Source organism: Salvia splendens, chromosome 9 (assembly GCF_004379255.2).
Source record: "Salvia splendens isolate huo1 chromosome 9, SspV2, whole genome shotgun sequence".
NCBI classification, from domain to species: domain Eukaryota; kingdom Viridiplantae; phylum Streptophyta; class Magnoliopsida; order Lamiales; family Lamiaceae; genus Salvia; species Salvia splendens.
The window spans coordinates 1,999,860-2,025,249 of NC_056040.1; the positions used below are offsets into that span (position 1 = coordinate 1,999,860).

General features: G+C 35.4%; 1 protein-coding gene and 1 long non-coding RNA gene across 3 annotated transcripts; both read left to right on the top strand.

Annotated features, from left to right (window-relative positions):
* The first annotated feature begins 336 nt into the window (after nt 1-336).
* Nucleotides 337-1,533, top strand: LOC121749643. The gene is made up of 2 exons (XR_006039658.1): nt 337-1,001; nt 1,096-1,533. It is a non-coding gene; the product is annotated as an uncharacterized LOC121749643 (long non-coding RNA).
* Nucleotides 1,534-3,746: 2,213 nt separating this feature from the next.
* On the top strand, nt 3,747-25,378 carry LOC121748211 (protein SHOOT GRAVITROPISM 6-like). 2 transcript variants are annotated; one of them, XM_042142438.1, is made up of 51 exons: nt 3,747-3,880; nt 3,996-4,086; nt 4,207-4,261; nt 4,363-4,494; nt 5,876-5,947; nt 6,405-6,495; nt 6,590-6,685; nt 7,230-7,308; nt 7,401-7,464; nt 7,558-7,661; nt 7,877-7,985; nt 8,364-8,453; nt 9,011-9,111; nt 9,292-9,351; nt 9,431-9,530; nt 9,605-9,778; nt 10,341-10,430; nt 10,544-10,609; nt 10,734-10,832; nt 10,910-10,984; nt 12,345-12,404; nt 13,234-13,323; nt 13,668-13,789; nt 14,511-14,640; nt 14,743-14,822; nt 15,259-15,394; nt 16,048-16,129; nt 16,696-16,841; nt 17,449-17,529; nt 17,603-17,703; nt 18,292-18,530; nt 18,609-18,718; nt 18,851-18,979; nt 19,124-19,198; nt 19,290-19,423; nt 19,518-19,590; nt 19,771-19,902; nt 20,441-20,622; nt 20,698-20,820; nt 20,917-20,977; nt 21,055-21,150; nt 21,946-22,046; nt 22,874-22,979; nt 23,694-23,807; nt 23,893-23,967; nt 24,055-24,153; nt 24,237-24,308; nt 24,417-24,502; nt 24,590-24,683; nt 24,761-24,868; nt 24,957-25,378. In XM_042142438.1, the coding sequence occupies exons 1-51, from the start codon at nt 3,841-3,843 to the stop codon at nt 25,134-25,136; spliced, it is 5,205 nt and encodes a 1,734-aa protein (XP_041998372.1). In that variant the 5' UTR covers nt 3,747-3,840; the 3' UTR covers nt 25,137-25,378. The 2 variants fall into 2 exon arrangements, with proteins under 2 accessions (XP_041998372.1, XP_041998374.1); XM_042142440.1 differs by having other exon boundaries at nt 9,011-9,088; nt 9,284-9,351.
* The last annotated feature ends 12 nt before the right edge of the window (nt 25,379-25,390 follow it).

Genomic DNA, 25,390 nt, shown 5'->3' on the forward strand with positions numbered 1-25,390 from the left:
GTCCTTTCTCCAAAATATAAATTTTCTTCTCTTCTTATCATTAAAATATTCATCCATATATTCCTATATTTTATTACTCAATAACTCCATCCCGATGTGTTCAAGAAAATAATCATATTGAATGGGCCGAAAAATATTAAACACATAATTCGAAGTCCAAATACACGCATAGTAGACGGCCCAAACACCAGCATACCACAAGCAGTTATAAACAACGTGTGTTAGCAAGGCCCAAGAAGAAAGCCCAGTAAAAGTGAGCTAGGTTCTGGGCTTGGAAGCCCAACATGAGAAGTGAGAGACAAATTATGATGTAGTCGAACTGTCGAATTAGGGTTTTACACATTCGTTCAGCTCGTAGATTCAGACGCTATTCTCTGCAACAATGGGGTATGCTAGTTCATCATCTGTATCAAATTTTCCGTTATTGTTGTTTTTGTTATCGAATTGTCCATCCTTTTAATTTTAAAAATTATCGTTGGTTTATGCTTTCGCTGTTTGGAGTAAATTTTGCTCGGTTTTGAGTATTCATGGTTGTATGAACTATGAAGTGATTCTAGTAGTTTTTTTCTAAATAATGGATTAGAAGTGATAGATAAAGGATTATGGTTGTTGTTCGTAGTTTGCCGTTACTTTCTTCCTCCATTCGTTTTAATTTTTTTTTAATTGTTTCGTCGAGTATATATCATTTTAATTAATAGTAGATGATGATTCAATGGTTATCACTGTATTTCTCCTACCATTGAGATGCTTGCTTAGATGTGTATTATAGCTGGTAGTGAAAGGAATATGTCAAAGTAGTTGATCAACTATTCAAATTGACCATTTATCTACTGGCATTCTTGTGAAGTTGGAACTTTTGTTCCGGATTGATCATCGTTAAATAGTGATTTTGTATCGAGATGGACTAGTCTCAATCGGCTGGTCATTGATCATCTTGGTAATGAATGGAAGAAGCCATTTGCTGGATCATCTCATGCTAAGGGCATTGTGCTTGAGAAGATGTGAGATTTCCTTTATGAAGGCAAATGAAATTATCCTGCGTATAATCTGCTGTATGTAGTAAAATTTAGCATATCTCTCTATTGATGTTTGCAGAGGCATTGAAGCTAAGCAGCCGAACTCTGCCATCCGTAAATGTGCTAGAGTCCAGCTCATTAAGAACGGAAAGAAGATTGCTGCCTTTGTTCCCAATTGCAGCAATTTTTCAGATTGTCATTTTTCATCGCCTTCTTGAACTAAACTTACAGCATTGTTTCATTTTCTCTATGCTCAGGATGAAGTATTGATTACCGGATTTGGACGTAAGTGTCATGCCTTTGGAGATATTCCTGGTGTTCGATTTAAGGTGGTGAAAGTGTCGGAGTTTCCCTCCTAGCCCTCTTCAAGGAGAAGAAGGAGAAGCCTAGGTCTTAAGCCATTTTTCTGATTAAGTTTTGATAAAAATGTTTGAAACTTGGTGTTTGCTCATCTTTTCTTTATTTGTAATTAACTATACAGAGTTACTAGTAAGATTTAATTGTTTTCGTATTCTTAGTTTGGACTAATTTTTTCATAAGTTGCTTATGAGTTTGTGAAATATTTTCTCAAGTAATTAACTATTTTTGTCAAACCATTTTAGGTGTGTTTCTGTGAAAAATTAGGCCCATTAACATTTTATTTTATCAATGCAAATCGTTTCTTTCTATTTCTTTTTTAAAGTAAAGCAATTTTATTACTCGACAGTCGACACTCAAACAAACACAAAATTGAGAATAATTAAATGCCATTATTTTTTTTTGAAAAAGTTGTGTACTTGATTTTACAATGACAATTATATTGTTTGTTGTATATGTACGTTTTCAAATTGTTCAAATGTAGTATTTGGTAATATATGTATGTTTCCAGATTTTACAAATGTATTTGGTAACAATAATTGATGATTGGATTGCATGCATGTTCTAAAGTCTCAACAAATATTTGTAGGGGTTTTTTCTTCTTTAGTTCTAGACTAAAGATATCATTCCCCGTTTGTACTGCATTTTTTTTTTGTTCCGGATTTGGGAGAGACGCATGACCCTCATGCGTCACCCATTAATGAAACGCATGACCGTGATGCGTCTATGGGTAAGACGCACGAGGGTCATGCGTTTTTCATTTTTATTTTATTTTATTTGAAAGACGCATGAGGGTCATGCGTCTTAGGGTAAAACGCATGACACTCATGCGTCTCTCTTGTAAGCATAAATTGGCTCCGTAGCTTAGTGGTAAGATTTCTGTGTTGCCATTGCGGAGACCCGGGTTCGAATCCCAAAGGCCACGTTACAATTTTTTTGATTAATTCGAATCCCAAAGGCCACACTACAATTTTTTTGATTAATTTCTAGTTTATAATTATTTAAAAGTTAATTAAAAGGAGTATTTTATGCAATTTCTAGTACATAATTATTTAACATTTTTATGTTAATTAAAAGTTCCAATAATTTATTTGATAACCGTTTTGAATTGTAACTAATTATAATTTTTAAATAGTATTTTGTACTAGTAATTACAATTTTTTTGATTAATGTCTAGTACATAATTATTTAAAAGTTAATTAAAAGGAGTATTTTATGCAATTTCTAGTACATAATTATTTAACATATTTATGTTAATTAAAAGTTGATTAATTTCTAGTACATAATTATTTAAAAGTTAATTAAAATGAGTATTTTATGTCAATTTGTAGTACATAATTATTTAAGATATTTATGTTAATTAAAAGTTCCAATAATTTATTTAATAACCGTTTTGAATTGTTACTCATTACAATTTTTAAATAGTATTTCGTACTAGTAATAAAAAAAATTGCAATATGGCGCTGGGATTCGAACCCGGGTCTCCACAGAGACAAACATAATTCTTACCACTAAGCTACGGAGCCAATTTATGTTTACAAGAGAGACGCATGAGTGTCATGCCTTTTACCCTAAGACGCATGACCCTCATGCGTCTTTCAAATAAAATAAAAATAAAATGAAAAACGCATGACCCTCATGCGTCTTACCCATAGACGCATCACGGTCATGCGTTTCATTAATGGGTGACGCATGAGGGTCATGCGTCTCTCCCAAAGCCGGAATTAAAAAAAAACCTAGTACACTTAAGGAAGGTAAAAATCACTCTAGAACAAAAGAAGAATTATCCCATATTTGTAGACATGTAGATATGGACATGAGATGTCTCAAATTGTGGACAAACACATAAAACATGCGTTAATAAATGATTTCTAGAAATCACCAATTCAAATTTTAATCTATCACGCTACATGAATTTAAGTACATACAGAAAAAAAAAATGTACTAATTGAAAGAGTAACAAAATCGCTTTGAGATTTGAGACCACCAGACACCAGGTACATGAAACAAATATTATTGTAAAAAATTACTACTACTTCATTCGCCCTCAAATTTTTTTTATACGAAATTTAAAAAAATGATATTTAAATAGTTAAGTTGAAAGAGAACAAAGTAGGAAAACAAATAAAGTAGAGGAGTAAAAAGAGAATTATCTAAAAGAGATTAATTATGTTACTATAGTTATGCCAAAAATGACTTATTTTAGGCAGGACGCCTACGAGTTGCTTAGAGTGAATTGGAGAAGAATAAAATTTATTTTGATGATATTGTTGTGATTAGATTTAAGATGATGATGTGACACATAATTTATAAAATCACTATATATTAAATAAGATTAAATTAATTAATGAACTACTAACAATAAAAAAAACTGTTAAAAAGGAGTTGCGACAGCGCACCGTTAAGCATTTTCCTCTTTTTTCTTAATAATTTTTTTCCCCTGCGATCTCAGTATTCTCCAGCGTTCATGGCGTCGTCCAGCTCCGGCAATTCCGTGCCTGCTCCTGGTATTCTCGATGGCAATTCCGATTCAATTTAGAACAATTTTTTTCGTGCATTTCCCAATAATGATAGCTTGAACTCCAAATTTTGTTGTGTATGGATTCCTTTCAAAATTTTCAGAGGCAGTTCAAGTTCTCGTCTCGTCGTTGGCGGACGAGTCGCCGGTGGTAAGAGAGGCGTCGGCCGCTACTCTGAAGGACATTGCTTCAGTGTAATTTATTGCTCATGCTTGTCCATTTTGTTTCAGTGATTGTAAATTTTGAGCTCGTTGATGTTTGTATCGTGATGAAATGAATTGTTTGGTTCATATTGGTTTCCTCAATGCCTACAGGAATCCGCTTCTGGTTCTCGATTGCTGTTCGACAGTGTCACGTGGTGGTCGAAGAGTATGCCTCGTTTTATGATCTCGTTTGTGCACAAATTGTGTAATTATCTAGTGTTAGTAAGATATCAGTATTAATGAATGAGCATTGTATATATATTTCAGAGATTTGGGAATATTGCTGGATTGTTTCAAGTTATGTCCGTGGCAATTCGCGCATTGAATAAAGCTGATGTTGATCCTCAATATATGGCAAAGTTTGCTAAAGTTGCCTCTGCTGAGATAATCTCAACCAAGGTACAGTAAAACTAGGTTGCACGCACATGCATGTGCAGAATATATCTTAGCGACCTTGCCAAGCTTAAACTCTTATAATGCCAATTAGTTGTGTTTTTGCCATGTCTAAAAGCTTAACTGTCTGAGCCAGAATGGTTTTTAACATTTACGAACTTAGGCTTAATCAGCTCTTCAGATTTTAATTGATCTTATTGACAGAGCCATGGAGATGCTGTTCGGCTGATACATTAAGTCATCATTTTCGCTACATCTAATTTTTTAGCTCTGAACTAGCACAAAATTTTTATCTGTTGAGATTCTTCAGAGAGCAATTAAGATGCTTCTTGTGAGCTTCATTGACATAGTTGCCTGAGTACTTGAAATGATCTAGTCCTTGTTCATACTTATAGTTCTTGACTTCCTTTATGGCGATAATGATTTATTGGCTGGGTCTAAATAGAGATTGGGAAAATTTTCAAAATTCAACTATCACCTCTCTTGTTGATTTTAGCAAATTATTGGAGTAGATGTCTTACTGGAGTATCCTTCATTTATTTATTTATTTATTTTCAAATTTAATCATGGAAGTCGTATATTAAACACATTTTGAGGCTTTGATCACCCTGGTTAATATATCTTGGAAATGAATCAAAGGGCTTTTAAGTCCCCAACTGTTTATAGTAGTATAAGTTTTAGTTCAGCAAATGCTAGAGTATTAGTTTATTTTTTCTAGTGATTCCAGTAAATATGTGCAATGTCAAAATACAAGTACTCTAAAATTTTGACATTTTTTTGTTATATAACATCTAAAGAAACTGCAATGCAGTCAGCTTAGATATTTTCTCGAACCCTATGCACATTGTCCATGTCCCAAAGCAACAAACCAATAAATCAATCTTTTACCCACATGACATAACATATTGAAGGGCAAAATTTGCAGTTCCTGGTAAACTGAAAGGAAATCAAAATTCTAGGAAAGTAAGTATCTAATTAAAATATCTGCTTTATGTTTGATTTTGTTTTAGTTTAGATTTTAAGAAGATCTTATTGGATTAAATTAGACAAAAGTCACTCAGTTTCAGTCAACTTAAGGACATTTGTCCTTCTTGCTGTAGCATTTACTTATATATTCAGATAACCTTAATCAAAAAATGAAAATTTCGTGAAGTGCCAGGGAAAAATAGAAGTTTCTGAAGTTCATAGCCACATAGGGTCCATTATCGAATATCTGAAGATACTCATTAGCTTGATAATGCCTAAATCCAATTCACAACTTCAAAATTCCTAGTAGAATTCGTATAAATGATTCAAATGCTGTTTGGTCAAATGCTTTCATTTGTTTGTGGGTATATACACATTATGCAATATAGAAATGTTTCTCATGTTTATCTTATTCTTCCAGGAACTTAATGCTGATTGGCAGAAGGCTGCATCGGGTGTACTTGTTGCATTAGGTTTACATCTGCCTGACCTTGTAAGTTCCTTGCTTAGATCAATTTAGACAACTTAGCAGGTGAAGCATGTTCCTTCGTTTTTTGCCATTTGACCAATTATGCTTTTACCATCGTACGTAGTACTTCTCTGCAATTACGTTCATTCTGCTAGTTTGATCTTTCACTTTTTTATGAAAAGTATTTCATAACCTTAATAATGGTAGTCGATTTGGTGTTGGAGCTGAATCATCTATGTATTTGTCATTTGGGCAAAGTATACATTTTAATTTTACCGCCACTTTAATTATTGGTTTGCTGCCAGAGTTCTGTGCCTATAGGTACATCATATTGTTATCAGTTCGATGGCTACTCATTGTAGCCAATTCTATTTTCATGAGCTGCACGAAGTCATAAGTTATAAATGTTAACAAGTGTCAACAACTTGTCTGTTGACCTGATGCAGAGATAGAATACATGTTTATCTACTTATTTTTTCAGATGATGGATGAAATATTTCTTCATCTCTCTGGAACAAATTCATCTCTTCCCGCCATGGTTCAAATACTTGCAGATTTTGCTTCATCTGATGGTATTCCTGTGTATCAAGCCTGTTTACTCTGATATTTATAGTTAAATATAGTATTTTAAATGTTAGTTGATGTATATTTTTTTGATATGTGAAGCTTCTCAGTTCGCTCCACGGCTCAAAGGTGTACTTACAAGAGTTCTTCCTATTCTTGGAAATGTAAAAGACATACATCGACCTATTTTTGCAAATGGTATGTTAACTTTGTTGCATCTGTGTTACGAGGTGGCTTGTGATTTCGTTTTGCTAGCGCTCCAATATTTCAGTGAATGTCAAGAGAGTCTAGGATGCTTTGCCTCTAGCCTGACCATTCTTTTATTGAAGGCACAAACAGGAATAGCTAAGATGATGGGATTTGATGATAATGTGGGCCGTTGATGATAGTTTGACTCAAACATGATGAACTCTATTGGGTGCTAAGCTCAATAAGGGTGAAATTGCGTAGTTCTTGTAGAGTAAATTGGCTTTAGATGTCCTGCTCGATGAAGAAACAATTTTCAGATCCCTGTGATACACGAACTTAGTACAAACTATAGATCTCTGATTGGGAAGAAGATCATAATGGACATTTATGCCGCTGTTTCAGTTAACTTCTTTTAAGCATTCCATTTTAGGCTGGTTTCTAATTGATTTATTAGTACATGGTGGAAATGGCATCATATTATGATATTCATAGTCCAACAAAAACTTTACAGCACACTCAACTTACATCAAGACTTTTTTTGTCCTCTTTTCAGCATTCAAGTCGTGGTGTCAGGCCTGTTGCCAGTATGGCGTCGATTTCCCGCTGCATACAGCCATTGATGGTGATGTCATGTAAGGGTCGTGTATAGCCTTTTCTGTATTCTGCATACTTAGTACACCATTTCTGCACAAAGTTGCTTTAGGTTGTGCTCATTTTGGCGCAGGTCTTTCCTGAACTCTGCGTTTGAGCTTCTATTGAGAGTTTGGGCAACTTCACGTGATCTCAAGGTTTCCGTTTTATATTTAAATTGACTGTCTCTGCCGAAGTTTAGTAGAAATGCCAGGGCCTTGTCTACAATATAGCTTGTTTTGTTTCTGTAGGTTCGCATATCTACAGTCAAGGCATTAGGCCAGATGGTTGGTCTAGTTACTCGGACGCAATTGAAGTCGGCTTTGCCAAGATTAGTGCCCACTATGTTGGAACTGTGAGCTGTTTGCTTGATATGTTTGTTTATATATCTTGAATCTTCTCAGTTCACTATAATTTGCGATATTCCTGCTGTAGAACCCCCTTGATCATAATTTAAATCTGTCTGGCCGATAGTTATCTGATATTGGTGTCATTTTGTTTATCAATTGAATAAAATGTCTAATATTTACTTTTTCATTTTTCCTCCTCCCTTCTTTTCTGCTAATACAGGTATAAAAAAGACCAAGAAGTTGCAGCATTTGTGGCTACATGTAGTCTCCACAATCTCTTGAATGCTTCTTTACTTTCAGAAAGTGGCCCCCCTTTGCTGGACTTTGAGGTTGAATATAGTTGTGATTTTACTGTTGTAAAGGATGAAGTTCCAGGCTTTACTGCATGTTTGGCATCATCCTAGAAGGGTTTCTAATATGTTTGGTCTATACCTACAGAATTGTGGTTTGCTTGATTTTATGAGTTATAGCAATGTTCTTATCAAACAAGGTTGAACAACTGTTACAATTTTTTAGTTTCACGTTTTCTTATATCATATTGCCACAATATGAAATAGGGACAGTTTACTGTTGATCCCAATCAGTGGATAGTTGTGGTAGGAATACATATACTAGAAAATTACATGATGCAGTTTCTAACTGAAACAACTACCTGTCCTCTTGTTTCCTCCAAGTTTTCATAGTCTTATATGGGTTGTGATTTGCAGGATCTCACTGTCATATTGTCAACACTTCTTCCTGTGGTTTGTATCAGTAATGAAAATAACCAGCAGTCAAAATTTCCAGTGGGACTGAAGGTATATTCTAGTGGCATTCTGATGTGTTTATAAGCATACATAACTTGATATGAAAAGAAATATGTTACCAATGCAGAAGAGAGTAAGTTACACAAGTTTTAAGATCTGAAAGTGGAACACAAATTAGCTAAACATGACAGTAAGAACAGAAAACATAAGTGTGTATAAACTGAAATGAAACAGATGTTAATCCTCTTGCGAGGCCAATCCTCTAACGATGCCCTACCATAAATTTCCATTCTTAAACTGAACTCTTAACAACCCTCTCAATATATGAAGATTTCAATTAGTAAAACACAAATATCAGGGTGCCCATGATTTTGAGGTTTTATAGTAGTCAATTCTGAATTTTCCTAATCGAGATCCTTGAGTACCCTTAGAACATGAAGAAACTTTATAGTTTTTGTACCCCCCCCCTCCTAACTGTGAGATATACCAAATTCTGAATTTTCCCCTGCATTATAGTAACTGCATCTTACTTCATAATTTTTTTCTTTTGCTTTTGGCCAATACAATCTTCTACTTTAGGTGATTTGATGTATGCTATGTATTTGCAGACCTACAATGAAGTTCAACATTGCTTTCTCACAGTTGGTCAGGTTTACCCGGAAGATTTGTTCGCATTCCTTCTCTATGTGGGTTACATTTATGAAATATTGTACTAGTGCAATTTCTTTTGGTTATTTTTCTATAAGGCATAAGGTTCAACAAGAAAACCCCTCCCCCTGGTAAAAATCATCTAAACCCCAAGAAATGATGAAAATAAAAACAAATTTAAAATGTTGGATTTCAATTTTTTTTGTATGGTATCTGAATGACGTATGTTCCAGAAATGCAGGTCAAAAGAAGATCCTCTTACTTTTGGTGCGCTTTCTGTCCTGAAGCATCTTTTACCTAGGTTAGCTTTCTTTCTTCTTCTTAAAATTTTTGGATTTCAAGATCTACTACCAACTTATGCTCTCATTGGTTCCTTCAAGATTGTCTGAATCTTGGCATGCTAAAAGGCCTTTGTTAGTGGAAGCAGTGAAAAGTTTGTTAGATGAGAGTGATTTGGCTGTCTGCAAAGCACTTTCTGAGGTAGTGTCTCTGTAGCAAAATTGGAATGTTTTCATATACAATAGGCTTGAACTTATCATTATCTTCAATTGCAGTTGATAGTTGTTATGGCTTCCCATTGTTACTTGGTTGGTCCAGCAGGGGAGTTATTTGTGGAATACTTGGTACGACACTGTACAATAGATTTAAATGGGGAAGATACTGAGAGTTCAATGGATTTTATGAAGTCGGCTGGCTCTTTCAATCCTTTCATGTACAAGAAGTCAGAGGTTGGTTGTCTACTTAGAATGTCTGGCTCTGTATGACTGCATATTGGTGAACATGATCATCTGTTGATTGAATGTGAAATTAATACACTGCAGAGTAACTCCTTTACTTACATCATCACAGTACAGTGTGTGCATGTATATAATATGCTGCATTCTAAATCAAATGAACTGCAAATATTATGAACAGTGTAAGATTTGTTTTTAGCCATCCTATTGTGAGAATACAGTACTTGAATGATCAGAAGAAGATATTTACTTGATCCCATTTTTTAATTTGGTTCGCCTACTGAAATATCTTTTGAAGAGTAGTTATTAATTTGGGTTGCAAATAATAAATATGAGACTTATTGAACAACATCAAGTTGAAGAATAGGTTTTCCAAATGGTACTAGTGGTCGTAGTCCTGACATATTGAACACATAGGGAATGAGTTATTTTGAAGAAAACAAATGCCAGAATATCCACGGGGAAGTATAGAATCTGATTGAACCTCGTAGAAAATCTAAATGCTTGTCCTCACATAGCCTTCTTTTTTGTTTATAAACTCTTGGATCTTTTGCAGGTGAAGATTGGAGGCGTATCTCCAACTGAGCTACGTGACACCTGTGAAAAAGGTCTCCTTTTGATAACAGTGACCATTCCTGAAATGGAGGTACGTTGATGCCCCGGTTAGTTCCCTTTTCAGTTGTTCTCTCTTCTCTCCATAATCCTCTATTGCTGATTATGTTGGAAAATTTAATAACGCTTTGTGTTTGAAACTTCTAGCATGTCCTCTGGCCATTTTTGCTGAAAATGATCATACCACGGATTTACACTGGAGCAGTTGCTACAGTAAGATACATTAAAATGAATCTCTAGCATTTTGTCTCAAGATTCCACTGATTTTTATCTGCTGGATCACATCCTCATTATGTAAATTGTGTTTCTCTTCTCGGTGATTTGATGTTTTATGCAGGTTTGCCGGTGCATCTCAGAATTATGCAGACATAAAAGTACCCAAAGTGATGTAATTGTTTCTGATTTTAAAGCTCGTGCAGATCTTCCCAGTCCAGAGGTTAGATATGTACTTGATGTAATTTTATTAATTACTCTTCTGATAGAAAATCATCACCTGAAAAACATAAAATTCAGGATCTTTTTGCACGTTTCGTGGTACTTCTTCACAATCCGCTCGTGAGAGAGCAGTTGGTGACTAATATTCTGGCTGTATGTTTTCTTTACCATTGTCTGATATATATATATCACAGTCATGTATTATTGAAGAATGATTGTTAATATCCACAGCTTGAAATTCAACTAGCAAGTATTCCTGGAAATAATGCTTGCACAATGATGCATATGATGATTTGTACAGACTTTAATTCATCGAAGAGAGTTTTAAATGATCAAGTCACTTATTCTAGAATCTAATCGACTTTTGATAATCTTAATAGATGAAGCCTCTGCTCTTTCTTTCCTTTAATAATAGTCGGTATTAGAATTTTAGACTTTGGCCACATACTTATGTGAACAACCAGGTAGGAAACCTGTGAATTTTTATTTATTTATTCCAATTTTAGAGAATTATGAAATACTTGATGCATGTTGTAGGGTTTAACGACTATTAAATTATTAATCTGGATAGGTGAAGCATACATGTAAAAGTGCTCCTTCATTTGTGCCTAGAATGCTGTGCAGACTCTCTCGTAAGAGCTTTTTATCTGAGATTTCTGGGATGAGCTTGGTCAGGGAAGGTTTAAGAACATTAGTTGACGGAAGAAAATCATGCGACTTAGACTTGGTTTGGTCTCTGGTGTTAGCTTGATACCAAGTATTCAACAGTTCACCTACATAAAAAAGGAGTATTTCTACCCATAGACAAATATACCATTTTATAAAGTCCGTCTTCTTGATTTTTTAGACTATTTCTTTCCCTTTTCAGTTTATTTTATCTTCCTTTTATATTCCTTTTTGAACAAAAGAACACAACTTTTGAGTTTTGAACATCTAATAAAAATATGTAAATCATTTGATTAATGGAGAGGGGTGAATCGGGTGATTATATGGTTCTAATGTGCTATGCTATTAGAAGAACGAATTCCAGTTTGGTCCAGTCACTGCATGCTAAAACATGCACACCCAAGATCAACAATCGTGTGTTCTTGATCACCTATATTTTACTCTTTTATTCATTGTGTGTTGTTGTTGACATGATTGGATGTTGTTGTTTACTACAATGAGATTTATATAACCTATTAGAAAGTTGTACTGTTAAGATGCAAAATAGTTTAATTTTCTCCAGCTATCATTTGATTGTCCTTCAATTGGATAAGACATTACTTTGTATTTCAAGCTGAGACAACAAATTGCATTGATCTTTTAAATTTCTTATGATCATTTCAAAACAACTCCGGCTTTAGTTGGTGGCCTGTGTTGAAGATGCAAAATCACAGGAATACTCATCTGATGCCCTTTATCTCGAAGCACTAATTTTTGAAACCATAAATTATCTCCTTAAATTGAATTGTTCTGCAGCATTGAAACTGGGCAGATTTTTCTGTTCGTTACATCTATATATTTTTTGCAGGTCTTGAATCAGTTAGCTTCTCTATTTCCAAGGAATATGATCTTATATTGGCAAGATGAGGTATAGCAGCTTGATGTTTTGTTTGCTGTTAATTTTTTTAAGAAACTGCTTTTATATTTTTATTTCTGTGGACTGCATTTATATGAATGATTTGAGGTAGTTTTGTGCTACTATATATGATAACCCTATGTGGTAATTGAATGTGTTTTTCTAGTTCCATGGAGTTGAGGGATGAAAATAACGAACTATCCCACTGCATGGACAATGGCAGATTGATCCACTGTGTATCTTTTGGGTAGAATAATATCAAAGATGAAATCCAAGCATAAATTTTGGCCTTGTTTGGTCATCGGTAATTTTATTTACTAGTAGTATTATACCATGGGGTAATTAATTGTGTTTTCAAGTATCATGAAGTCAAAGGATGGAATTGAAAGAACTATGGAACTGTGTGGGGAGACATAGAAGATTGACCCACTGTGTAACATTATGGTATAGTAGCATCAATGATGAACTCCTTGCATAATTTATGGCCTTGTTTTTCAGCATCATTATACGAATGCCTCCTATAAGTTCGCATGCTGGTATATGTTTTTTTGGCATACTCTGTGCAGTAGATTCTTTCTTTTGTAGTTGGAATGGTATGGCTGCATATTTGAGTGTATTGCTGAATCTAACCTCTTTTTATATTCATCTTTTCTAAGCACGGCCATTGTGAGCTAGATTGCGTGCTCCTGTTTGGTTGATAGATATAAAACAGAGGATATTGCTGAATCTCGTATCTTTTAATGTTTCCAGCATTATGAGCTAGATTGCATGCACATGTTTAGTTGCTAGATAAAAAATTATAGTTCTCTTCTAACTGTTTGTCTTCTTTTGCAAGCTCTAGATTCCAAAAATGAAAGCTTATGTGAGTGATCCAGACGACCTAAAGCAAGATCCATTATATCAAGAGACTTGGGATGACATGGTTATTAATGTAAGCTTGTTTGTCTTTCTTTCTAAATTGATGCATTTCATTCATAACCGTTATAGACTGGAATTTTTTTTGGGACGTGCCAAGTCAAAATTTTCTCGACTTACATAGCCACATCACTATAAGGAAGATAATGTTGGTTAACAGTGATACAGCTCCTTTAGTTGTACTTTGCATATGTTGTCTGCTCTTGATGCCGTAGATTGTGGTTTTATATAGTTTCATATTGCATTGTGGATAGGGATATAATCTTTGTCTGTTGTCTGCTCTTGATGCTGTAGATTGTGATTTTATATAGTTTCATATTGCATTGTGGATAGGGATATAATCTTTGTCTGTGGAAACAGTTTGTTGCGGAGTCGTTGGATGTGATTCGGGATCCTGATTGGGCAATATCTCTGGGGAACTCTTTTGCTAAACAATATGAACTTTATTCATCTGAGGATGAGCATTCTGCTCTGCTTCACAGGTAAGATGCATTAGTTCTCCCTTTTCCTTATGTCTCAGGAAGAGGTACTGTATCTTCTACTTAAATTATCTGCAGTCTCAAAATCCACCATAACCTGAATCAAGAGACTGAAAGTCTTCCAACAACTCCTTTTCCTGACGCATTGGTTTCATTGATTTTTGTGTAGCAAGTATTTATCTTGTGTCCCCTAGATATATCTTGATAATTGATGCTTTCAACATAACAATTTCAGGAAAGGAACTCTAGTGTGTGTATGATTCTTTGTCTTCTTGACGACTAGCTGGTTTATGTATACTTTTTACTTCTAATTTTTGTCCTGTTGATTCTACTCTTTTTTGCTACTTTATCTATTTGCATTGGCTTGTGCTGGTACTGAAATATAGATGTGCTTACTTCCAGGATCATATTGTTTTCTCTATATATGTAGATTGGCATGCATAAAAGTTGTTACTGTGCCTTAGAATTGTAACCATTTTAAGAGACTAAGATTGGAGAAAGTAAATAAATGTTATAATCTCAGATAATTATCTAATGAACTTCATGAGTATTGTTGAGCTTGCAATAATTTTAACCAAAGCAAAGGGAATCTAAGGTATGACTGTACTATGCCCTTATGTCCTAATCTATATGAAGCTACATGCTTAAATATTTTCGCATGCATGATCTGCCTCTTATCCAGATGGAGAGCTGAAATAAATAAATTGTTTTTTTCCTAGTGCAGATGCTTAGGTATTTTGCTTCAGAAAGTTCATGACAGATCCTATGTCCATGATAAGATTGACTTGATGTACACACAAGCTAACATTGCTTTGCCAGTGAATAGGCTTGGTTTAGCCAAGGCCATGGGACTGGTAATCACTACTTAACATGCATGCATCAATTCAATTCATTGAAGAAGATTTCTAGTAATAATGCTAAATAAATGATGCTTTGGCTGCCCTCTTTACACAAAGGTTGCTGCATCACACTTGGACACTGTTCTGGATAAGCTAAAAGACATTCTCGATAATGTTGGTGATAGTTACCTTAAAAGGTAAATGACGATAGCTTATGAGTTGATTTGAATCCTACAGGTCTTCTTGTCCTCAAATTTTTATGGATCTGATTCACATACATGTATGCGGATCATGTTTTCACTTTTGATGTAAGAATCACGGGTTTAGTTATCAACCACATGGGATGGCTTTGAAGTACAAAAATCATGTATGAGTGTTGGAGGATTGATGTTAAAGAGTCAAGATATAGTGTTGAATGATTCGATTTTAAGAGTCATGATGTAAAGAAAGATGTTGCCAAATCTCGTTATATCTTACATTTAGTTATATATAGAGCATGGTGCATCTGGGTACTTAGAATATATCTAGATTTATTTGTAGTTTCAGTTTAGTATGATAACAAATGCATGTAAACAACCGTCATGCATCAATGCTCTCACTGTATCTTGCTACATATGACAACCACCATTGCAGGATTCTATCATTCTTTTCTGATGGAGCTAAAATGGAAGAATCAGATGACATTCATGCCGCTTTGGCTCTTATGTATGGTTATGCTGCTAAGTATGCTCCATCTACAGTCATTGAGGCCAGAATAGATGCACTTGTGGTACAGTGGAACCATTGCTTTATTATGTTATTGATTTACTATGTCTTCCTAGTAGAGAAATCTATTTGTGAATCTTCATCTATGTGTGTGTTTCTCTTTAGCATAAGAGCATAGCATAACATAACTTCACATAATTAATTTGACTCAGCAACTGCTCAAAACACTTGGATTGAAAATGTATCTGGTAGAACTTACTGACATTTGGAAGCCTGTGCTAATCAATGCATGCATATTAACTGGATTTAACCAGTTTTTTAAATAAATTGTCTTATTGCTGTAGGTGTCACTCTAATCTAAATGAGGAGACGAAGCTTAATTAAAAGGGATAAACTCCATCGATTCTGCAAATACGCACAACTTTTTAATTCTTCAAAATGATACCGACATTCCACATAGTATCAAAACTTTCGTTTATATATAATATCACCAAGATGATAAACTCAATAAATTAAATTGAATATTAATAAAAGCTCAAAGATAATATGACAGTTGATGCAGTTACATAACCATCAGAAACAGTTATGCAGTTTCTTAGCATGTTGTCTTGATGGGATGGGAATTGTTCCCCAGTCTATTGGGTTTTGGCTTCTACCATCTGCTTTATGAGTTTATTTAGATATATTATCTTTGATATATTTTTCTGCTTATGACAGGGGACCAATATGCTTTCACGTCTTCTTAATGTTCGCCATCCTACAGCAAAGCAGGCAGTTATCACAGCTATTGATTTGCTAGGTTTGTAATTTAATTTTACTGTTGTTCGCCATCCTACAGCAAAGCAGGCAGTTATCACAGCTATTGATTTGCTAGGTTTGTAATTTAATTTTACTGTTGTATGGAATGTGCATATCTCGTCCATCATGATGGCATCTTTATTTTATAACTTCTATTTCCAAGTGTTGTTTGCAATGTGCCCATCTCGTCCATCATGAAATGGTTTGGTTTCAAAATATAAAATTTCACATGATTGCAAATTGTATATAATCTTTTGCAGTGTTAATGGAGAAATCAAAACAATTAAAGAGGATCAGAGGCTGATCTTAAGTCTTTTTGAATCTGTATAACTGAAGAAGGTTATGAGAAATATTAATCTATTCCCCTATGTTGCTGGAAATAGTGAATACTTATCGGCAAGCTGTGGTTATGTAATGATATACATGTTGTCATAACATGTTGTGTGGGCATAATTATGCATCTTCTGTATTGCTATGCCTACTGTAAATTTATAATTCATGAGGTACCTTATTTTTGGTTGATTTATTTCATACATTCATAATGATCATATTATTTTGACAATGCAGGTCAGGCTGTTATCGGCGCTGCTGAAAATGGTACATCATTCCCACTGAAAAGGAGAGATGTGCTTCTTGATTACATATTAACTTTGATGGGCCGAGATGATGAAGATGGAATTTCTGATTCTAACCTGGACTTATTGAACACTCAGGTTTATTGTTGGGAGTCTTGATCTGTCTTTAGTATTTGATGCAGTATTTTCCTGAACCTGCCGGCTTAGAACCTCCGACCTTATCAATGCATAATATCCCCAATTTCTGATGTGTATTATACTTGGAAATTTCTCCTTGGAATATGTCATTGCTTGCAACCTGGAAATAGTACAGAGCTAAATTTTCTTGATAGTTAGAAAAGCTTAACAGTAAAGGACTTCCGGCTAGACAATGCGTACTTCTATTAGAGGAAATAACCATTCCTGTAAATTAGCCCTAGAAATAGGTGCCACAATATTATTCTGTAACTGGATGCGCACTCGCTCACTAAAGTAGCAAGATAGAAGGGTTGGGTGATGGCTTTGTCAATAATGACTGAATGTTCTCGTCTTTTGTAGAACATGTCTTTTCTTGCTATCTATGTCATTTCCCCTATTATCGTTGGTTCATCTGTGCTAAAATGACTAGATATGCATGCACGAAAGCTACTTGTCTTCCCCCAGTCTTTTTTACTGTACATCTCTCAGCTTGTGTTTTTCGTTTGTGATTATCTTCCTTGCCAGCATTTCCTTTCTGTTGTTCCTGAACCTGGACTCTTCTATACAGTGTCTTGCTTTGAGTGCTTGCACAACTTTGGTTTCTGTAGAGCCAAAATTAACAACTGAAACAAGGAACCATGTTCTGAAGGTGGAAGATGCAACTATGCAATTTTTCTTGCAACTATGTGGTTATGGTGCTGAGTATTTTACATTCTTGACAGGCCACTCTGGGATTTTTTGGTTTACCAGATGATCCCCCTGATGTTATTAATGGTCTCATACACAACCTTACTACACTTCTCTGTGCGATTTTAGTTACGAGGTACTTCCTTCAATAATTGCCCGGTCTATATTTTTGGTTTTGCTTGGTTATTTGAAAATTACTTTAGAGATATTTATGTATGTTTGACACAGATTCGTTGAAGGCCTTGCTTCCACTGTAAAGGAGATATTTCTAGAACAATGTACTTTGAGAATTAGTTTAATGCTTCTAGTATATATAATATAGTCTGATCTGTTTTTAATCACATGCCTTGTGAAGAAACTATTTTCTTCTTCATATCTCCTTATTCTTTAGATAGATTAGTGGGGATTTTGTTCAATTTTTCTTGGTAAGGCTGGAAGTATATCCAGTAGATTCTTTTCCTTCCTAGATAAATAGGGGCAGCAGCCTTCGAGGATTTGTCAGAAATTGTTGTTCCAGTTAATGTAAATATTGAGTAAGATATAAGCATTTCTTCATCAGGTCATATGGATGCAGCTGAGTGTCTGGTTTATTACTATTATTTTGATTAGTCATATCGCATCGGCAAACATCTGACGTGTTCTCACTATTCACTATGGTTGTTGGTATAGCACTTTGTTCTTGAATACAGTCATCTGCTGTTTTAACTTGCTTTTTTCTCATTAGCGGGGAGGATGGAAGAAGTCGAGCAGAACAGTTACTGCATATATTGAGACAGATTGATCCATATGTTTCTTCCTCTGTGGAATATAAGAGAAAGAGAGGCTGTCTTGCGGCATATGAGATGATTCAGAAGTTCCGGACTATATGTGTTAGTGGTTACTGTGCACTTGGTTGCCAAGGAAGTTGCACCCATAACAAACGAATTGACCGTGTTATGAATAATAATTTTTCTAATTTACCAAGTTAGTTTATCTCTGTCTCTGCTTTTCACCGCTCATCTGTGATTTCAAGCTTAAGATATTTTGGCTTTTATATTTCAGGTGCATTTGTATCTCCGAGTCGTGATGCATTGTGTTTAGGGGAGAGAATCATGGTATATCTGTCACGCTGTGCAGATACAAACCCTGAAGTTAGAAAAAGCTCTGTGCAGGTCAGTAATTAGTGATACCTTACCTGTTCCTACTTTATTCAAGAACCAGATTACATGGTCTATGCTGTTATCTCTTTATATCTGCTGATCTATTCTGATTCTGTATATTTTGATCATGTTCTCTATCTGCAGATTCTTGATTTATTTTTCAGTATATCCCTTTCATTACCGAGGTCTACAAACTCTAGCATTGGTCTTGATATTGAATTGTGTTATGGAGCTTTATCAGCACTTGAGGACGTGATCTCTATTTTGAGAAGTGTAAGTCAAATATAACATTTTCTTTGATACTTTACTTTATATACTTTCTTAACGGAAAAGCAGAAAGGCAGGATGGGTTCCTTGCTATAAATTTCTGCTTCCAATTCACGAGCAGTCTTCCTCACTACTAATTTTGCATATAAGGACGCATCACTTGATCCATCAGAGGTGTTCAACAGGGTCGTGTCATCTGTGTGTATATTATTTACTAAGGACGAGGTAATAATTTAATTTTCCTGATCTTATGTGTATGCATTAACTTCTTAGATAGTTAGAAGGCTTCTAAAGAGAGCACTCAATTTTTGTATAGCTTGTGGCTGCCCTATATTGCAGCTCATCAGCTATATGTGACAAGGTCAGACAGTCTGCCGAAGGTGCGATTCAAGCTGTGATTGAGTTTATCACTAAGAGGGGTAGGGAGCTGAACGACACTGATATCTCAAGGTGGAAAGAGACAATTGTGACTGAAGCATATTTTGATTATGAAATAAATTAGTAATTTTTTTGACTTATTAGATCCTTATGCATGTGTCATCAGGACGGCGCAATCCTTGCTTTCTGCTACGAACCATGTAATAGAGAAGTATCTTCGCCAAGAAACACTTAATGCTGTATCCTCTTTAGTTCTTCATTTATTTTTCTTTTACCTGGTCATGGTGGTGAAAAATCTTTTTGCTGTTGATATTCGTGATTATTTATCGCTTATTTTATTGGCTCATGAAAGCTGTAAATGCTTTGAATCAAAATGATTAAAACTGGTCCTGTGAGTAATTTCCTTAGACTGTCGAAAGATATCTTCTCTTGCTGAGAATACAACCTCAAGAATTGTTTTTGATGAAGTGTTGGCTGCTGCTGAGAAAGATATAGCCACAAAAGATGTATCTAGATTACGCGGGGGCTGGCCAGTACAGGATGTATTTCATGTAAATTCCTACTTTACAGCCTATATACATCTAATTACCATTCCTTTTTATGTGTTTGAAATCTTCATCAATGCTGCTGTGTACTTTTGCCTAAAGCCTGCAAACTTGTGATGCATATAATACACACATACACAGACACACACATAGAGATCTATTTTACTTCAGTACTTCTTTTCATTATTTTCCAACATTGTTTTATATATTGAATGACATTCTTTTAACTACTTTTGAGTTGATCTTATATGTATTGAATGGCATTCTTTTCATTTTCATGTACTTTTTGTTACTTATTTTAAGAGGAAACGTCTTCTAGAAAGGTAACTCGACCATTCTGTTGAAATACACAGCAATAAATGTCAAAGAAATGAACAACTGTGTCTGGCTTTTCTTAATTCTTATCCATTTTTTAGGTTTGCTGCAATATTTTCTCATAGAACTAACTGCGAGGGCACCTTATGTGCCAGTTGTCCTGTTGTGCTGTAATAGCCATTACAGAGACGGTTATAACTGATTTTCCTTTATTTCTTGAAATTATTAGGCATTTTCCCAGCACACAGTTCTTACATATTCATTCCTGGAGCATATAATCTCTATCCTGAATGAGAGACCTATATTTCGAGGCGATGCGGTTAAGGGGGAGAATTCCAACAATGTTGGTGAAAGTAGTTTAGAAGATAATGTGCTGCATGCTGCTGTGGTAGCTCTTATTGCCTTCTTCAGGTATATCTTTAATCGAGTGATTATGATTCTCCATCAATGTCTATGATTGTCAATGGTTTATTCTTGTATATGCAGAGGTGGTGGGAGAGTTGGAAAAAAGTCTGTGGAGCAAAGCTATGGTGCGGTCTTTGCAACTCTTGTGCTTCACTTAGGAATTTGTCATAGTTTATCTAATTCTGGCCAGCAGGAACCACTGCGGTAATACTAGCATATTTTTCTAAATTTACACTAGAAGTACCAAAGTAATTGATGCTGTTGAATTCTTTTGTTTAATCTTTTAAATACGACTTTCAGGGCTCTACTGGTTGCATTTAATGCATTTTGCGAATGTGTTGGTGATCTGGAGATGGGGAAGGTATTTTAGCTGCTAGTTAGTGTAAGTTTCACAACTGTTTTGAGTTTGAGAGGCATTAAAAAGAAAATCATATGCAGATTCTGGCTAGGGATAGGGAACAAAATGAAGAGGAGACATGGATTGGTCTAATCGGGGACCTGGCTTGTTGTATTTCTATAAAAAGGCCAAAAGAGGTAGTTATTGCCACCTAACTCTTAATTGCAGGGTGATATTTGAATCACACAGAAGGCATACTTGTAAAATCGCCTATAGAAGCTGAGGGAATATCTGAATTCTGTAAATAAATTCTCATCTAAAAAGTGAATATATTATGCTGCACATTTGGTTAAGTTGGGTGATGACTGGTCCTAATAGTTCTGGAGTATTTGTTGCTCCGAGTTTCTTATAAATGCCATGGCATTATTGAATTGCTTCATGAGCCTCCATAAGAGTTCTAGGACCATGCAGCCATATCAATATCAAGTAACTAGAAATGAAATTTCTTTATATTACTGTCTTGGGTCAAATATCATTGCAATTTTCTGCAAAACAGTAGTAGCAAGTTAAATAAAGCTGGAAAGTGACTGAGATATTTTTGTACAAAATGTGTTCGCATGTTACTAATTTTTTTTCCATGGGACAATAAATTTTAATAGACTACAGTTCAAAGGAAAAGAATCTTGGGGGTTCAGTTGTTGAAGCATATTAGAAAGATCAAAGATAGTACTATAATAGATTGGATAGCAAGTTCAATCAAGCTGGAAATAGCAGCATCTTAGAAAGATATAATAGTTTGAATAGCATTTTGAACTCCTTCCTGTTGTCTGGATCTGTTCTTGTTATTCCTATAGCTTTGTGAAGTTTATGTACCTCAAAAGTTTCAGTTCCTTCTTTGTGAGGTTACAAATAACTCATACAGTTTAATTGATGATTCCCATTTGCTTCTTTATTTTATGACTTCTTATTGTCACTAATTTATCATGACTCAGGTCCCTATAATTTCTATGATTCTTTGTCAATCACTGGATCGACCCTCAAGGTATCTGAGGGAAGCTGCAGCTGCTGCACTGTCAGAGTTTGTCAGGTTCAGGTATATTCAGAATCCCTGCTCTCTCTCTCTCTCTCTGTGTGTGTGTGTGTGTGAGAGAGATGTCAGACTTTGTTATAGGTCTCTATTTTCTGATTATCAGTTTGGTAGTAAGATTGGTGTCTTTTGCACTCTCATTTGTATTGTTGGTTATAACTTATAAGAGATGTTTGTGCATACAAGTTATATGGAACTGATCAATGGTGAAATATGTTATTTTAATGTTAAAGCTTGTGCACCTGACAAATTTATTGGTAGTATACTTTTTTTTCCCTCTGGGAGTCTTGGTTGGTGTGCCCTGTTTATGGCTTGGCAATGACAAGCTTCATAGCTCTGCTAGCAATATTCTCTCAAATTATATTGATCTAGACTCTGAAATCTTATGCAATTGCTGTTTTTTGAGAAAATTTTCCTTGTCTCACTTTCAGGTATTAGGAAATAAATCTAAATTTAGTTATACTTTTTCTTGAGAGCACAACTAAGATAAGTTGCCTTCAGGAAACCTCAGAGGATAGATGACAGCTAAATCCTTCACCAATATCCCTAGTATTTTGTGAACTGAGATTTTCTTATTTCAACACTGCTGTTCGAAGTTTGTCATGCAATGGAAATAACCTATTGTACTCGTGTTCAAAGCAGTCCTGTCTCATTTCCTTTCTTTTATTTTGAAAAATAGATATTATATGTTCTTCCTAGCCTCGTTATTGCTAAGGTTCAAATGTTTTTCTATTTTTTGCCTCTGGTTTTAGAGCTAAATTATGTGTTTTGGGTAGTAACTATTTCTTGCTCTCAAATATTAATGTCTCCTGCTGACGTTTATCATTCTGCAGTGAGAGTTTTGGTCCTTTGTTGGAGCAGCTGGTTGAAGGATTGACTCGACATGTTTCTGATGATTCTCCAAATGCTAGGCGACTTTGTCTAAGAGGACTTGTACAGGTAGTTTATTATAATAATAACAATATTAGGGAAACTTGAAAGTAGTTTCCGAATTTATAGTGCTTCCACTTTAACAGATTCACAATTCTAAGTCCCCCATCTTAAGAATCAACTATAATACTCTTCCTTAGTTCGCCCACTTTTTTCAACAACCTTTGTCTCACGAAGTATGAAGATTTTCAGCCTGTACCTCTGGATCTAAAAAGACTACATCCTTCATTCAACCATTGGAAACTAGAAGTTTGACAAATTATAACTATTGCTGTTATCTGTGCATTTATACTCGTTGTCTTCTCTTGATCTTAAGCTCAACTGTTGCTTAAGGAGTTCGTTTTGGGTGGGAATGTTTGAGAAAATGAAAAAGTCAGTTGTGAAAGACATTCACACGGCTTACTCCACCCCGCCCCTCTCTTCTTTTCTTTTACTGATTGTGATGGGTTATCCCACGAGATTATTAAGCAAGATAAAGCAGAGAAGGGGAAACTTCAGGTCACTGAAATAAGCAATTGGTGAAGCTAATGATAGCAGCAGATACGTTTTTGTAGTTATAGAACAGTGTGGATGGAGGCGGGGTATGATTGGGTGGGTGCTTGTAAATGGTCTATTGTTGTGAGATGCATGTTGCTATATGGACATTATTGAGAATGTTGGTGACTTTTATAATTTGTCTTCGGGAATTTTTTATGCGCATCTCTTGCCCTGCATTCCGTGCAGATGCCACCAGTCCGTGTTATCGATTATACCATTCAGATTCTCAGTGTTATTGTTGCTTTACTTGATGACCCGGATGAATCAGTTCAGCTAACTGCTGTCTCATGCCTGCAAAAGGTGATTTATCTCACATTGCACTGCGTTAACAAATCCTTACCACTATTAAAAATCTTACTTGTTCTGCTACTGCTGACCTTTTTAGGTCCTTGGATCTGCTTCCACGGAAGCTGTTGAACCCATTTTGTTTAATCTTTCAGTTAGGCTACGTAATCTTCAAGTAAGTTTATCAATACTCCTGCATCGTTGCTTTCTGAGTTAGGCTACTCAATCTTCAAGTAAGCTTAACAAGTCATTTTTGCAATAGGTATGCATGAATGCAAAGATTCGAGCTAATGCATTTGCAGCCTTTGGGGCAATAAGCACATATGATTTTGGGCCACAACGTGATGCTTTCCGTGAGCAGGTATGTTGATTCGCTTTTCCTGATATTAGGAAAAATTGATTTTTCACCAAAGCTAACAATTCAACAATACACATTATTATTAGGTTCTTGCTGCCTTCCCGCGCTTGGTCTTGCATCTGCATGATGACGATCTTGGCGTGCGACGAGCTTGCCGGGTACAGAATTCTTCAGAGAAGCCTATTTTCAGTGCCTTCAACAAGATATGCACTTTTACATATGTTTCTAATGATTGTTGATTTTTGATATACTTTACGGTCTTTCAGAACACGTTCAAGCGCATTGCTCAGTTGATGGAGCTTGATAGTATGGTTGCTCTTGCCAACACACATAGGTTTAGCTCTGATCATAGGTATGTATAAGATTCCAACCTAAGCTGTAATTGATCACTTTCTTGTGAACTCACCTTTATCCTTTTGTTCTACAAATTCTTCCTCAGAGGTGACTATGAAGACTTTCTTCGAGATATCGCAAAGCTTTTTACTCAACATATGTCATCCAGGATCGATACCTACATGGCATCACTAATACAGGTCTGCATTCGTTTCATCTATTTCAGCAATCGCTATATATATCCTGTTTCTGAGTTGGTCGGGTTGTATATGTGCAGGCTTTTGAGGCACCTTGGCCGGTAATTCAAGCAAATGCCATTTATTTGTGTAGCAGTATCGTTGCTTTCTCAAGTGTTCAGCATATCTCCACCCTTTACTTAAGTCAGGTATATTCATCCACTGCAACACACTACATTCTTCGGTTAGTCCCACAAATTTTTGAAGTCACATAACCTAAGCTCGTCTTTCTTTAAGGTTTTCGGCATGTTGATTGCGAAGATAAATAGATCGACAGACACGATTGTGAGAGCAACAGGCTCTTTGGCCCTCGGTTTGCTACTGAAGTCGACCAATTCCTCTTGGAAATCCACTCGTCTGGATTCACCAGACTCACTCCTTGTGGGACGCGAAGCGGAATCTTCTTGGAGGTCATGAAGCACAGATGCAAGAGAACTGCAGATATGATTGTATAGATGCCAAGTGATTTGATTCATTTGTGTATATGCCTGTATTGTGTGTGTGTGTGTGTGTGTGTAACGTTTTGATGTATAGTAGTTGGGACTTGGGTAAATATTTTCTTGCAGCTTAGCAATTATGTTATGTGCACTAGTATTTCGAATATAGCCCGAATTTTGGGGAAAAAAAATAAAATCAGGCTATACTAACTTTTTTCAAAAGTTCACTCTTTA

What these genes read in the sequence shown, in the direction of transcription:
- LOC121748211 (XM_042142438.1), top strand. Translation starts at nt 3,841, where the DNA reads ATGGCGTCGTCCAGCTCCGGCAATTCCGTGCCTGCTCCTG. An exon ending in TCTTATATTGGCAAGATGAG is followed by an intron (nt 12,405 to 13,233) that starts GTATAGCAGCTT and finishes TGCAAGCTCTAG; the next exon opens with ATTCCAAAAATGAAAGCTTA. An exon ending in GTGATGCTTTCCGTGAGCAG is followed by an intron (nt 24,154 to 24,236) that starts GTATGTTGATTC and finishes CATTATTATTAG; the next exon opens with GTTCTTGCTGCCTTCCCGCG.